Source organism: Achroia grisella, unplaced genomic scaffold (genome assembly GCF_030625045.1).
Source record: "Achroia grisella isolate CSIRO2021 unplaced genomic scaffold, CSIRO_AGI_Agris_v1 utg512, whole genome shotgun sequence".
Taxonomy (NCBI): domain Eukaryota; kingdom Metazoa; phylum Arthropoda; class Insecta; order Lepidoptera; family Pyralidae; genus Achroia; species Achroia grisella.
Genome location: NW_026712906.1, coordinates 1176160 through 1192112, shown reverse-complemented (window position 1 = coordinate 1192112; position 15953 = coordinate 1176160). Strand labels below are relative to the sequence as shown.

Genomic DNA, 15953 nt, shown 5'->3' with positions numbered 1-15953 from the left:
TAGACAAAATGTTAACGATTGCCATTTATTACCGTATATAAGTGGAATATGCTTTTGTTAGATCATGTTGAAAGGAATTAAACTTTATGTCTAATGCAGAAAAGGCTATTTTTATATATTTTTAATGTATATTAACCAACTCTATAATGAAACTGAATGATAAAGGAATCTGTCTCCTTTAAATTAATACTAATAAATTGACATGATAGAAAATTACCTAATTTCAATTAACTAATATAGAGAGATAATTCTGTTAGTAATTTTTATATATCACAAAATTTTAATTAGTATAGTAAAGTATAATATTATTAGTCAATTTATTGGAGCTTTAATTTGGTTTGGCCTTTGGTTTTCTCTCTATATACAAAATTTCAGTATATATCTATTTGTACACGCTTAGATGTCTACTAATAATACTTAAATATTGTAGATATTACATATATCTACTGGTAATTATATACTTCATACCACATTGGTGGTTTAACGGCAATTAACAGCACCCTGCCGTGATAAAACATGATAACAGATTAATCGTGATGATTCCCACAATACAAAACTGTATTCATGACCATGCCTTATTGTTTTATAAAACCATTGAATATATAGATAAACATGACTGTTAGTTGTAGGCAACGGAAGTAGAAGCATTACGGTTACCTTAGAATCTATGATATATAACATTGAGACTATATGGAACAGTATGGAAGACGATATGCTTAAAAACAGAGTAGACATGACGGCTGATAAGGATCAGCGAAAAAAAATTACATAAGATAATTATAATGTGAGAGGCTTTATGTTCCGGGTCAAACAATACACATAATTTATATAAACTCCTTACATACCTACCACTATGGTACGTGGGTTGTTTAAACACAATGTGTGTTGTAAATCTCATAATATAAAATGTGATGTACCTATGTATCCAGATAATCTGGATTAATGGTGGTCCTCCACAGTGCGGTTTTCTAGAAACTTTATGCCCCGTACAACCACGTTGTGGAATCACCTTCCAGCTATGGTATTTCTGAACTGAGACGATATTGATACTTAATGAAGAGTTTTTAAAAAGTCGGCAACGCACTTGCATTACTCCTGTTGTTGCGAGTGCTCATGGACAGCGGTAATCATTTACCATCAAATGAGCCGCAGGCTCGTTGCAGGTTGGTTCGGTCAGGTTGCAGGCACAGGGTGCTATGAAAAACCGAGTAACTAACTTGCGCTGAGAAAATAGTTGTAACTTAATACAGTTCGTAAAATGCTGTATGTTTATGGGGAGTTCCCCATAAATAATTAAAATACCATCGAATATGTAAGTATCTTTATTATACAACTAATACGTTATTTACTCACAATTTTAGCTTTAAAAAATAGTATTATTTTCCGCAATGTACCCATAATCACCTCTAAAAAAAAAACAAAAGCACTCAAGACCAAAAACAAACCGTAACATTTAAATATTCCAAGCAAATCGTCCAGTTTTAGTGGTTTAATCTGATTTTCATCTTTAATTTCTTCGTATCTGTATTCCTCCCATTTCTTTATCAAGCCTGCTTCAAATAGCCAAATAATATACTTGTTAAAGTGGTTAGTCATTGTGGAATATTTAGGTAATATAACATTCAAATAATGACTGTGAATCCTGTCATCAATGATGTGCAAATATTGCTCCCCGTCGTTGTTTAACTTATTTCGTTTGTAATAACGGCCCAGTGCACAATCGACAAGGCAGAAACGGTGAGTGTCATTTATTATATTAGTTATACATTCGACTATGTCTTGAATCGCAACCAGTTTCTGATTTAACTTAATAAATTTTTCCTCGGTTTCTGGAAGCACAGCGTCCGGAGACGCCATGCCGTATATATTATAACCTTTATCAAGAACATCGTCGAATGTGCTCACTTCTTTCCCCCTCTTAAATGAACTAAAAAACGATATAATAGCTGCTTGTGTGTTAAAGTTTAAAATGAAAAAACTCCAAATGGAGGTGGTCATGAAAATTCGAAATAAATTGCTTTTTGGACCTTTGTAGAGGCTAATAGACAAAATTGTTCTAAAAGCATTAACTAAGTCCTTACCTGCCTGATCGAAACTAACACCACCTTTCTCTACGGCATTAAATAAAAAGAATACACACCAAATACTTATAAAGCAGAAAGTGAATTCTATTGTAAGATCGTAGTTTTTAATCACGAGTGTGATATCGAAAAGATTAGTCTCGAAGTCGGCACGGTAAGAAGCTATGCAAAGCCCGCTTTCCTTGTAAGGAAACGTAGTGTCTATTTCAACAATGATCAGGTCCATTTGATATATAGGCAAAAGAAACAACTCTCCTTTCCTTTGACCTAATGAATATATCTGTTGAATGTTTAATTCGTAATTAAATTGTTTTTTTATGGTGGGTAAACTTGGAGTGAAATCTATTGTAAAGTTCAGAATGTGTGATAATGTCGTCCATACCAATCCATCACGGGATTTTAGCGAATATATCCCATTACCAGTATCTTCCATAATCATGAATGGTTTCACTTCAGTACCATAAGCTCTGAGTGCGTAACCATGGAGGTTTTTTCCTTTATCTTCATACAAGTTTAATTTATTTAAAGACTTTTTACCGTTGTATGGAACTTCGTGTACATCGAAACCAATGCAAGTACCGAGATTATTCGCACGAAGCTTCGAATGCTGTGTAACATTGTGGCATTCATTTACGCAAACAAAACTTTTCCTAAATTCTTTTATAGGTAAACCAATTTTTTTCGCTGTCCAACAACCGTAATTATTTTGTAGACTGTAATTACTATTAACATATGGATTATAGTAAGATACAACAAACATTTCTGTTGATTGTTTATAGTGCAATATAATTGCGTTAGATACTCTATAGTGCCAAAGAATGAAATAAATCATTGCTATTTCGTTTTTGGTAGTGTCGTTTTCTAAATATAAAATTAAGTTAGAATGTGGGTACCAATATGGCGATGAGTATAACTTTAGAAAACTAAGTTCAAAATAATTGAAATCCAAACATTTTATTATTACTGTATTTGGTTTATATGGCACGTATATAGGTATGTCATAACTGGTCTGAGTCAAGTCCATAACTATAAAAGTGAATGGTACAATACCTTCAACACTTTTAAAGAGATTGTCTGATAAGTTACCAAAGAAAACAAAATTGTCTCTGTCATTATTTTCATTAGCCAATATAATAAGTTCGACCTGAAAATTAAAATAGTTATTTTAACAAGATTTAAAAATATACAAAAATGCTAACACATAAACAACACAAGGATCTCACCAGAAATTTTGTTCTCTCCTCTTCCTTATTTATATCAATCAACTTTATATTTCCAAGAACAAGATTTGGAAAAATGAGTATAATAAATAGTTTACAATATTTAGACATTTTGTTGAACAGAAGTCGATTCATCAAAATATGTTACCGACTATGCAACCAACAGTTTAAAGCAACGGTTATGTCTGTTTCATAATAACGAAACCTCGTTGATATAAATACATTTGACTATGTATTCAATAGTTTCAGGATTCCGTAGGATATAAGGAAAGAACCAAGTTTATGAGTAAATAACTACATACCTACATGTATATATATATACACTTTACTCGGAAACAGGTTAAAAAAAATTGCAGTTTGCAAAATGCTTCCATCACAGATTTTGTCATTTACAAAATATAACTACTGTTTTGGGGGAAGTGGGGCAGATTGATGCACATTTAATATACTAAAAACATCACATTTCAACTTTTTTTTTGCCGTGTGCATTGGTCAACAATTCAGGTTTATGTTTTGGTACGAAATACCCGCTTAATTATATTAGATATAACGATATATTGATTTCAGTAAAATAACAGTTTTGCATCATTCTGCCCCACCTACGGGGCACTTTGATACACGCATTGAGGCACTTTGATACAGAGTGGAAATTGTATGAATCTGGTTTAAATAATAACACTTTCATGTAAAATAATACATTTATTGTGAAATAATTAATTTACAATCAGTTTTACATTTTAACAAAAAAAAAAACACTTGTTTCTTAACAAAACTAATACTTCAGAATATCTTGTAGAGTTAATATTTTGTAGAGTTCCAGTTAGATATTTGTCATCTGCTTTCCGTATGGATAATCTCGTTGAAATAACTTTAGATACGGCCCACTTGATCGAGTCTTCACCTGTACTACGTCTTTCAGTATTTGGTTTATATGTTCGCACCATTTTCTGAAAATACAATACAATTTTTTTACAAAATTAACACTTTATTGAAGTCACGGGGAACATTGATACGTATCATTGTGCCCCGTACTTTCCTGTATCAAACTTCCCCAAAAATAATTTTTATAAAAAGCAGGTTTCACTAAAGATACTAAGTTAATTATTGTAAAACACGTGCAAAGTCCTTAATATTTGATGCCCTAAATTACCTTTGGGATACATTGATCATCACAAGATGGCTCAGCAGATCGTAAAAACACTTTTAAATCTCACGTATTTTTTTAGTTACCCGCGCTCGAAACATTTTCTCTCCTGCTAAAAGCCACCGGTTGACTGGCTGTTAGCGTAATCACAACGATCGCGTTCAGAAGTTTAAAGACGTGTTTCAGAGTTGTCACTACTCGAATAAATTTAATCGTTTACGAAATAATACACGTGTATCAATGTGCCCCTTGTCCCAATCTGCCCCACTTCCCCCTATGTATTACACTTGACTTCTTAATGTTAAAGAATCTAAAGAATTCGATTTCGATAGGGATGTGCGGGAATAAATGATGGGCATGTAATGCGAAGGAAATATTTTAAAGGTTTTGAAGGTGTTACATATGAGTGAGGATGGTTATAAGGGCAAAGAAAGGCCGAAAAAGAGATGATGGACGTGTGAAAGATGATATGGTAGGAAAGGAAGTAAATAACGAGTTCATTGTGAATAGGGATTAAAGGAAGAGAAAAACATACCTATTATGCAGCCCCAAATAACTGGGATAAGGAAGAAATAGACAATGATGTGCGGGAATAAAACATGAGACCATTATTAAGGCTGTGTGCTAAACCGCTAGACCTTCGAGGCAGTCATATTATATACTCGCTATATAAATATATTTTTTATATTATTTTTAAGTAAAAGAATGCAGCCTAATAATGAGGGTATGCCTATTTAAACTAAACATCAATTCACACTTGACAATCTGTACTATAGCATAATCATGTAGGTTTAGAATCATATCTATTCACTCAATCCAATCACATATGTACATTAGCTTATTGGAGATCATTAGGTACTTATCAGATCAATTTGGTAAATATTATTATGAAATATTCTAGCGATGTTATGAGATATATATTCTTAATGTAATTGAAAATATAGGTATATGTAATATTCATAAATCAGTTCTAGAGTACGCCAAGTACCTCGGTATTTGTCAATTCTGAATATATGTTCAAAGTGTATGGGGTGGCATGGCATCGGTTGTGAAACCAATAGCATCGACCTTTTTCAGACATAAAAATTATATTATTATTGAATAAAAACAATTGTAAAGGTAGAAGTTTAGATACGAGTTAGACACTAAATATTGTCCTAATACTTTTTTTTTTAATTTTAATAACTACACCTAGGTACATTTTAAGATATTTAGATAAATGATATCTTTATTCATGCGACATGAATAAATGTAGCATACTATACGTATAAGAATGTTATAAAAACACAATATACATTGAATTATAAATCTAAATAGATAACCATAAACGAATATGTTATGTATATTAACCATAGAATGAAAGAACATGAAAGGTCAAATCACTGATTTTCAATTGCAGTCCGAAGGAGTTGTGTCCAGCAACACATTCATGCAGCAATTTTAAACTTACCAAAAATTAAGTAAACATATACAATACATAAATTAGCTATATGAAGAGTATATATTCTCTTTTAATACGTAGAGCATTGTCAAACATAACGCGTAGATACATAAAATACTGCAAAAGGAATGAATTAAAGAAACAAATAAACAGTAATGATAAAAATAGTAACTTCTAAGTAGGTCTTCTTCAAAGCGATTGAAACCTTCCGAATAATGTATATTGTAAACAATATAATGAAAAATATTGTAATTATAATCCTAACAATATAATATACCTTCATTACCTACTGTAATACTAGATATGAAGTCATTGTTAACTTCATAATTGTATCATACCATCTCTACTTATAGTATAATATGTAAGAGACAAAAATTATATTATGAATAAATATTCTCAGTTTCAAATAACACTAACGTTGTTAACACGTGTGTTGCCGAAATTTTGGTAATTATACTAATACAATAATTAGACAACTGTATACAGCACGCCTTATATATTATGTATCACAAACTAACAATAATAATAAAAGGATTTAGGAATTAAAATAAAAAAATGTATTTAATTTATTTTTATTAACTTTCTAATAAAACTAACAATAGTTTGAAATGCGTAACCCTGCAATTAAATCGATTTCTGATCGAGCTGTTGGATATATGAATTATACACTAATATAATTTGGATAACTGGAGCGATAACAATTTTTACAATTACAATTAACAGAATTATTAGTCTATTATAAAATATAAAATTCGAAAGGTGGATTTAGATCAGAGGTTCCTTTTTTGTGTCGTTGCCGTATTTTTCGGTTTTGGGTAGACCCCCATTCTTGCCTGGTATTGATTTTTTGTAAATTTCTAACTGTAGTAAAGTTTAGTGTCAAAAACATAAAGTAAAAACAACAAGATGACCGCTGGCGTAGACCCCTTGCAATTTGTCATAGACCCCTGGGGGTCGATATAAACCACTTTGGGTATCACTGATTTAGACTAAAGGACCATAAAGCATAAGATATATTTTCACATTTTTTTTGTTTCTTAATAATGATAAGTTGATACGCTATGGTAAATATAGCACATTTGCATAACCTTTCCTTGATACTTATAGACATAGGTACGTCAATGAATTCCTGTTTTATGTAACTACCATTTGTAGAGTTCATTATTATAAATATATTTATGTACCTACTTTATATGCTAAACATATCTTTGATGTAACCTAGGCAAGGGGGGTATCGCGCCTTGCACAAAAAAAAATTGAATAATTATTCGATCACTCAGTCTAAATCCATCTGATTATATTATATACATAATTCTGCAGTTAGTATACCTAACTAAATAAATAATAAACGTATCTATCTAGTTTCTATTAAATACTACGTGGTCTCACTAGTTATAAATTTACAAATTGTTTCTTCTCAACACCATATTTATGTTATGTTTGTACATTTACTGTAATTATTTTAATTCTAGGTGTTATTGTTCATTAAAGCTTCGATTCACTATTATTTATTTATTATAGTATATCTACAGCTTGTATATTTTACATCAATTAGAACGAGCAAAATTTTACAAAATGAGTAACAAATTTATGAATATTATTTATGAAATAGAACATAATGTATTTATCTATTTACAGAATTTAACGGAAAAGTAACATTATTTGCCATCCAGAAAGCTGCAAAAATAGGAATAGCGTTTATTACATGTCAGTTAAATACAGATAGTTTCTGTTAATATTTCATAATCATATACAGGAAGGCGAGAAGTGGAGGTTGTCTTTGTTGCAACCCTTACATTCACCCCTCGTCTGCATCGTTGACTTCTCGGGCTGCAGCTGTAACGGTCACCCCGTATTCACTCTAAACATTTCCAGATGAACAATTGTTGCAAAAGAGGCAAACATAGTAATTTCATTAAATTCCGGTACGTAGTTATAAAATATTTGTGCAAAAATGAACATAATTGACATTTAAAAATATATCGATCAGTGAGTGAGTGATATATATATATATTATCTAGAGTCAGGCCAAAATGTGGTTCTTATTAATTAAGTAGCTTTTTAAATAGTTTTAGTTCATCCTTACACAGTCAACAACAAAGTCGCCGCTGTCTGTTCGTTTATATATTTTCAATTTCGCAACGGATTTTAATACAGTTTTATATAGATAGAGTGATTAAAGAGGGAGTTTTATATATATATATAATACAAGTGTGTAAAAAAAAATTAAAAAAATTGTAATTTGTTCGTGCGAAGCCGAGACATGTCGCAAGTTCGTTATAAACTAAAAATCACATACTTGCTGTTTTGTATATAATAATAATTTAGATTATTTAAATTGTCGATAACATGTTCTTATTGTACTATTACTTCCATCTACGTTTGCACTTTTCTATTACGCAGATACTCCTGTAAGAGGTCCCAGGCTCGGTCAATCTGTGACTGTGTATACTCGTAGCTCCAGTACGGGCTGAAAACTATATTCGCGGGTGCAACCTGCTCTTGATTGGACGGCTGTGAAGATACACGCTGCTTCGCTTCCTCTTCGGAAAGACCGTTGCGATTTTGCAGTCGTTTAATAGCCTATGAAGAAATTTTGTTGTGATGAGGGAAATTGGCGGAGAGAATAAAATATAGTGACGGCCTCGGTGTTCTTGCGGTTTACACCTGTTTACTTCTAATAATAGCGGGTTCGATTCCTCAAACGGTCCAAACAATTGTATTCATGAGTATGATTGTTTGTATCGGTCTAGGTGCTTTCTATGTATATTATTATGTATGTAATTAAACATATATATATATAGATATATATGTATAAGTATTTATATTAGTTGTCTAGTATAATTCAAGGCCTGATTATTATTACTAAATTGATATTTCTACATAATTCTGTGAAATAATAATAATAATAAATACCTCTAGACAATTCACACAACACCATCTAGTCCCAAGATAAGCAGAGCTTGTGTTAAGGGTACTAGACAACTGATATAAGTACTTAGATTTTTTTGTAAGTACATACGTACGTTACAATATGGACCTGGCACACAATAGTACATTTTTTCCAAGTTCTTTGTTGTATGTGTATGTTGTGTGTATGTAATAGTAGTGTTTTTTTTTTCACTATACTAAACCTGTAACTGTACCAACTATGTATGTTGTTTATAAGTAATACTATTATTATTAGTATAAATACTAGTAATAATATATTAATATTATCACTAGTATTTTTTTAACTAAGTTATTTGATGTATGAACTGTCTTAATAATATTATAATTAAAGTTTATAAGTATGGATGTTTGGTTATTTTTTCAGGCAAAGATTACTGAACAGATTTTGATGAAACTTTGCAGTAAAATTAGCATCTTGCTTCAGCATCAGCTTATGCATCAGAATAACACATAAGCTATATTTTATATTGAAAATTAACACGAGTGAAACCGCGGGCACAGCTAGTAATATAATAAATGCGAAAGTTTGTGAATACGGATGTCATGTACAGTAATATAGCTTATGCATCAGAATAACATATAGGCTATATTTTTTATTTAAATTTATAGATTGAAATTCTACGCGGGGGAAACCGCAGGCACAGATAGTACTAAATAGTGTGTGGAGCTCACCTCCTCTGGGGGTATAATTACGGACCACAGCTGATGGCATTGCGTATACCACTTGGCGCGGACCATCACGGCCGCCTCCATGACGACCACTCTATGTCCATCCTCGCCTAGAATCCTCACGCGCCTTTGAGCTTCTTCGATGACTGCTGGCCACACGATTGTATTTAATTTCTCCAGTTGTTCCTATTAATACAAACCATGCATAAATTAGTTTTTGTAAAACAAACTATTGATTTTGTATAAATATCATGAAATAATAAATAAATAAGCCTGTACAATTAACACAACGCCATCTATTCCCACGTTAAGGAGAGCTTGTGTTATGGGTACTAGACAAGTGATTTAATTATTTAGATATTTAATACATAGGAAACTTAGACACATAAAATCATACTCATGAATACAAATGTTTGTGCCATGAATACAAATATAAAGCGGTGTACGGTGGTGCATATGATATATGATACGAATTATCAACAGTGGCTATTTTAGTCACACAAAAGCAACATGCATCTAAATTATTATTTAGATTTGAAAAATATACCTTATCTCCAAATACAATTGAGCCCAATTTCCTCCGGTCCACTTCTCCAGTATCAGTTATTATGTCTTTCCTGAACGTCACCGACAGTGTGCTATTAAGAGGCAGTCCCGGTTTGTATAAATCGTGCGCAATAGTGTCGCAATTAATAATAGCTGCTCCTTTGGCTCTGTAAATATTTTATAACGATTATTACAAACTTATTTATATGTATATAGGTAAAAAGAAACTACAGAAAAATATTTGGAACACGGAAATATATATTAGGAACTGTTGTGAAGACAATGAAATATAAACAAGAATGCACAATAAAGGAACTATAAATTTAAATACAAATTTAGAATAATATATATATATATATATTTAATCAGAAATGTTAAAAAAGCAAAATTTTACTAAACCTCACTTGTAGTTTAGGGTCCCTCCTCTTACAATTTACAATTATTTCAATTACAAAAAGACAATTAAAATACATATTAACTTAAATATTTACTTGCAGGGCGTGTGTTTGTTGTGTGTGTGTTAGTAAAGTTAGATTATAAATAACTTACTTTAGTTTTTCTGCTATATTACTTTTTCCACTGGCTATCCCACCAGCTAAGCCTATTACGTATGGCCAGTCAGGTATATTAGGGTTAGGCTGAAATAAGAAGATGTATTATAAGAGAACAGTACATAAACTTATAAAACAGTTTTTAAGAATGCTGGAAATCATCCCGTGAACAAAATAAACAAGTTTCTATTTTAAAGATTCTAGCAAGAGTTACTATAAATCATTTCATCATAAGATTTATTTATAGAAACTGCTAGTTTCTACAAAAAACTCTTATAAATGTATATATGAGAAAAATCATTATTATGTTTCTATCTTACTTTTTTTTTACTATGAACATAAATTGTCTGGTTATCTAAAAATACAACGCTATCTAGCATGAAACTAAGTAAAGGCTGATCTATGGATATGATACTGATAGGAACACTTAATTTAATTATGGTGATGCTAAATATATATATGAGTTCAACTATACTGGTAATAGTTAATAATATTTGAACATTTTGATATAAGCAAATTTTGTGTTCAATAACATCTTATGACATATCGAAAATAATTTACAAATAAAATTATTATCATTATATTAAACAGCAATGTATGCTTTTCTTTAAATTCATAAAAATAATCGCACAATGCTTGGCAGTGTGGTAAACCGCTAGATCAGTAAGGCCGTTTTTAGTTAGTTAACAGTATCAGTCTTACCACTGGTGATTTTAAATAGGTTCCAAGCAACCTCATTCTATGATTGGATGAACTGACTTTCTCCTCTTCTTCATGAGAGCGCGCTGGATTGGAGTCCTGAGCCAACTTGATGACATATGTCTCTAACGGTTGCAAGCCGTTCTCTGCTCGTTTTTCATTTATTTTTACTGCACCACGTGACGTTTCTTCGCTAACTACTATTAACTGTAACACAATTAATAAATTAATTAATGTAATTAGTAATTTCTGTAAAGTAATTCTAAAGTATACAATTTTAAAGGTGGCAACTCCATCTACACTTAAGATATTCTAATTTATTACTATCAGTACTGTATATAATTAATGGATTTTATGTAATAATTTCTGTAATTATGATCGGAATAGGGAGCACGTTATCTCCATCATAAGTTTAGTACCTTCATAAACAATATTAAATACTCTAAAAACAAATATAACTTTATAAGTTATATTGAAGACTAGCTGTTACACACGATTTCGTCTGTGAGGAATTCTTTTTTATTGTTTCTAAAATAAAAATAGTCTCAGTTACTCCTTATAATTTTAGCTGTCTGCTAATCAAAGTCTTGTCAAAATCGGTCCACCCGTTTCAGAGATTAGCAATAACAGACAGACAACAACTATTGAAATAAATTTTCGATGTACCGCATATACTATCATATGCTTTTAGTAAAAAGCTCTTAATTCCAAATTACAAACAGACACTTTACTTTTATTTATTTGTATGTATTTCTGTGCCATACTGTCTTCAAATACTAAAGAATTAAATTGACTACGAAATACCTGATATCTAGGGTCATCTTTTGTCGGTCCATACAAGTCTTGTATTGGGACTACATTGTACTCCAGTTCAGGGTTAATATCAGTGAGAAAATCTACCACTGCTTTTATTCTGGTTTCAATAGGCTCTATCAATTCCCATAGCTTTTTAGCTGCGAAATAAAATTAACACACAATTACCTAAAATAAAAAATAAATACACTGACAACTGTATGTCTATAATATCTATATTATTATATAAATATATTAAAAACTAGCTATACACGCGACTTCCTCCGCGTGTAATTTAACTTTATTTTTCTATTAATAAAGGTAGCCTAAGTTACTCCTTATTACTTTAGTTACCTGCCAATAAAAGTCCCGTCAAAATCAGTCTAGCCATTTCAGAGATTATAAGGAACAAACAAACACTCCAATTTTATTTATATGTAGTATTGATTTTGCACACACAATTGTATATATTACTATTTTATATTTATTTTAATTATTATTTTCACGTACTCTCAAATGGCAGCTTCAATCCATTTGAGTGAAATCAGTGTTTTGTTCCCTGAACAATGTTCCACGCTGAGCTTCGACCTTTTTGTATTGATACAGATCACACATAATAACACAAACTTGTAAATCTTATGTCTTATTATGTATTGTCTATTTTTATGAACATGTTGTGTGTCATAAGTAACAAATAAATAAACGATATATCTATCTATCTATATGGTGGCCTGCCTGATGGCTTTTTCGACCAGTTAACCGTCGCATTGATCAGAGACAAATAGGGCGTTGTTACTATGTATGTATACTATATATAAAAAGAGCAGCAAGTTTTAGTAAGTCAAGAGAGATATAAATTTCACTTCTATATAAGTCTACATTCGAAGTAAAAAACATCATTTCAAAAATGTGTTCCTTACACTGAATCATATTAACATCAGTGACTCCCACCGTGAGATGCTTCGTGGCACGCAGCGCAGCTTGTGACAGCAATATCTTGTGACCATTGTGGAGGCGGTCGAATGTACCGCCCAGAGCCACATACTCATACGTCTTTACTGGTTCTTCACTAGCTTCACCCACATGATCTGACACTATTTCTGAAAAAAAAATGTGATAATCCACAAAAACAATCATTGCAATTCAACGCGGTTTATCCAGGCAGTGTACGTAAGATACTGGAAGCTTTTCTTTTCAGACTACTCTAATGCTGTTGGCCACAAGCTGGCCCTTACAGCTTCACCGGGCGAGTGCAGGTGACACACCAAACCCGCGGAAGGACTTATGGACCGTCTGAAGGTCAACTCCTGCCTAATAAATATGACTTTAGTTTGAGGGCTCCATTAAGGGTTCGAATCTCGGCTTAAGGCTCAGGCTCGTTGCCTCTTTGAATAGCCATACTTACTATCTGGGCAAAGTAGTTACCGGCTCTCGCTTCACAAGTAACCTTGAAGAGACGCGCTGAAATATATGTAAAAACAATTTGGCATTTGGGTTTCATTGGCCCAAAGTCTCCTCGAGAAATAGGTTGACAAAGTGTGACAAGGGGTGGGAAAGGTCCTACATGTAAAACATGCGAAAATTTAACTATTAACGAAATATAATACTTAAAAATTACAGATAATTAAAGTTATTGCTATTTGTAGTATTGTGTAGTTGCTATTGTTTTATTGAGAGTTTACACTCAGTTTCCTAATGTAAAATTGCAAAATATGTGACGACACTAGGGATGTGAAGTATCACAAAATTTGCAATTTGTCTGATGTAGTTTATAGTTAAATGAATAGACTCAGTCGATGCAGTTACTCACCTATAGATTCTAGTTTACTTCCAGCATTAAGTGTTGCTATCGAATGCTGCAAACTTTCCACCTCCTTTGATAAATCACTGTCATATAGTATGAGGTCTATCGGATAATTTGTTTTAATATTCTTAGTCAATTCAATTGGTTTTAGTAATAGTCTAACATCTAAATTGTTGCATTTAGATGTGGCCTGAAAGTCATAACAATCTGATATAATTAAATCAGAAACTAATAAATGTTCTTTTCATACATTCTCATAGCATTAAGAGAAACAATGGAATAAAAGTAAATAAATAATTAAATTCAGAACCAGGTGGTGTATGTATTAATACAAGTGGGTAATTTTTATTATTTTTATATATTATTAAAAATGTAAATAATTAGTTTATGGAAAAAAAGAAAGAGAAAAGTTCTACTGAGCTAAAGCTATTTGTGTTTTATTTATAAAGCTATAAATATAGACATGTTTGTGTGTGCTAATTGAAGATAATAACTATCATAATTGTATGATAAGATGATAGTTCATGATTTTAATGCAAGGTCAAATGGTCAGTTTACATCCAGTTAGTGGTGCTATAGTCTTTAACGCTAAGTAGGTTTAAAAAAAACATTATAAATTCATTAATATCTACCCCATCTGGGTTAACAGTTTTAATAAATTAAGTATTCAGACAATATTTACCTGTGAATATAAATCCACAATTTGCTTACTGACAACTGGCAATACACTCTCATTTTTTCCTTTTATTTTAATGTATAACATTTTCTTAACATACTTTGAGGCTCTAACACAAATGTCGTTTGTTTTGGCAACATTAGAAAGAAATAGTAAACCATTTTTCGCCATGAGGTCTGAAAAAATAGATACATTGGCTCATTAGGATTCTTTTATATGTTTTATGATAGTACTAAATTTTAAATCACTAGGTAGGTGGCAGCTAGCATTCCAGTTCTGCATATTCCACATTATAAATGTAATTATTTTTAATTTAGATTCTCATGCTTACATACTTTTTCTTGAAGCATTATAGAAACAGTAATAAATCATGACCAACAATTATTTAGATAATTCTTTCAATGTTCATAATTCATTCTAATGTCTATCTAAATAATTTATAATCAGATATATAAATAATGAGCATCCAACTTAAAAAAAAAACACCTTCAAAATATACAACATATAATCCACTTAACTAAACTCTTTTTCATATCATAATATTTGAAACTTTTTCCTGTATACTTTTGGATATTTTTTATAATGATTAAAAAGCTGAAGTAATCTACAACTTTTTATAACTAATTACAACACCCACCTGTTTGTTTCTGGTTCATCACAAAAATATATGAGACAACTGAGAACAACAGTACTGCGAACGACACACCACTATAAATGTTACACATTCTAGTGAGGTCCAAAGGTTACTTTTTATTTAAACACATAATAACTAATTCCAACGGTGATAAAATAGTACACACATAAATTAAATATACTGAATTAAAATGAAGTTAATCATAAAGGGATGAATGACTATTCTATTATTGAAACTACATAAATAACCAGAATAATACATATTTTAAACTGATCCAACTAAATTACATAGTAAAACGTAAATGTTTTATTAATATATGGAGGAACTACAACCGGGAGATTTTTTTAAATAAAATATTAAGAACATTACCTATAAATACAATTTAAATGATTGTATAAGAGATCAGGATAAAATATTTGTTTTGTTTGATAAGTTTCAGTAAACATAATTCATAATAGTAAGTAAATAAATAATTGGAGGTTATGTTGATTTTTTTTTCTTGTTTGACACATTACTTGGCATTTGACAGTAGTCTGACATTAACAGATGCATTTGACGAAGTTTTTGTATAATTTTTCTGCTTCCAACTCCGCCGAAATCAAAACAAATAGTTTTATAACTGATTCTATTCTAATTTCTATGGTTATATCATTATGAATGTTCACAAATTATCTTTGTCAGTTGTGGACGAATTTATATAATATTTGATAAATATATTTGGATGGTCTGGTTCCAAGATAAGTA

General features: G+C 31.1%; 1 protein-coding gene across 1 annotated transcript; it reads right to left on the bottom strand.

The window, feature by feature from the left end:
* Positions 1-8135: 8135 nt before the first annotated feature.
* LOC131846798 (bifunctional coenzyme A synthase) lies at positions 8136-15380 on the bottom strand. Its single transcript, XM_059196204.1, has 10 exons — positions 15213-15380; positions 14582-14751; positions 13906-14089; positions 13016-13195; positions 12108-12256; positions 11307-11510; positions 10603-10691; positions 10055-10220; positions 9511-9693; positions 8136-8469 (listed from the first exon to the last, which is right to left on the bottom strand). The coding sequence occupies exons 1-10, from the start codon at positions 15298-15300 to the stop codon at positions 8263-8265; spliced, it is 1620 nt and encodes a 539-aa protein (XP_059052187.1). The 5' UTR covers positions 15301-15380; the 3' UTR covers positions 8136-8262.
* Between the last annotated feature and the right edge of the window lie 573 nt (positions 15381-15953).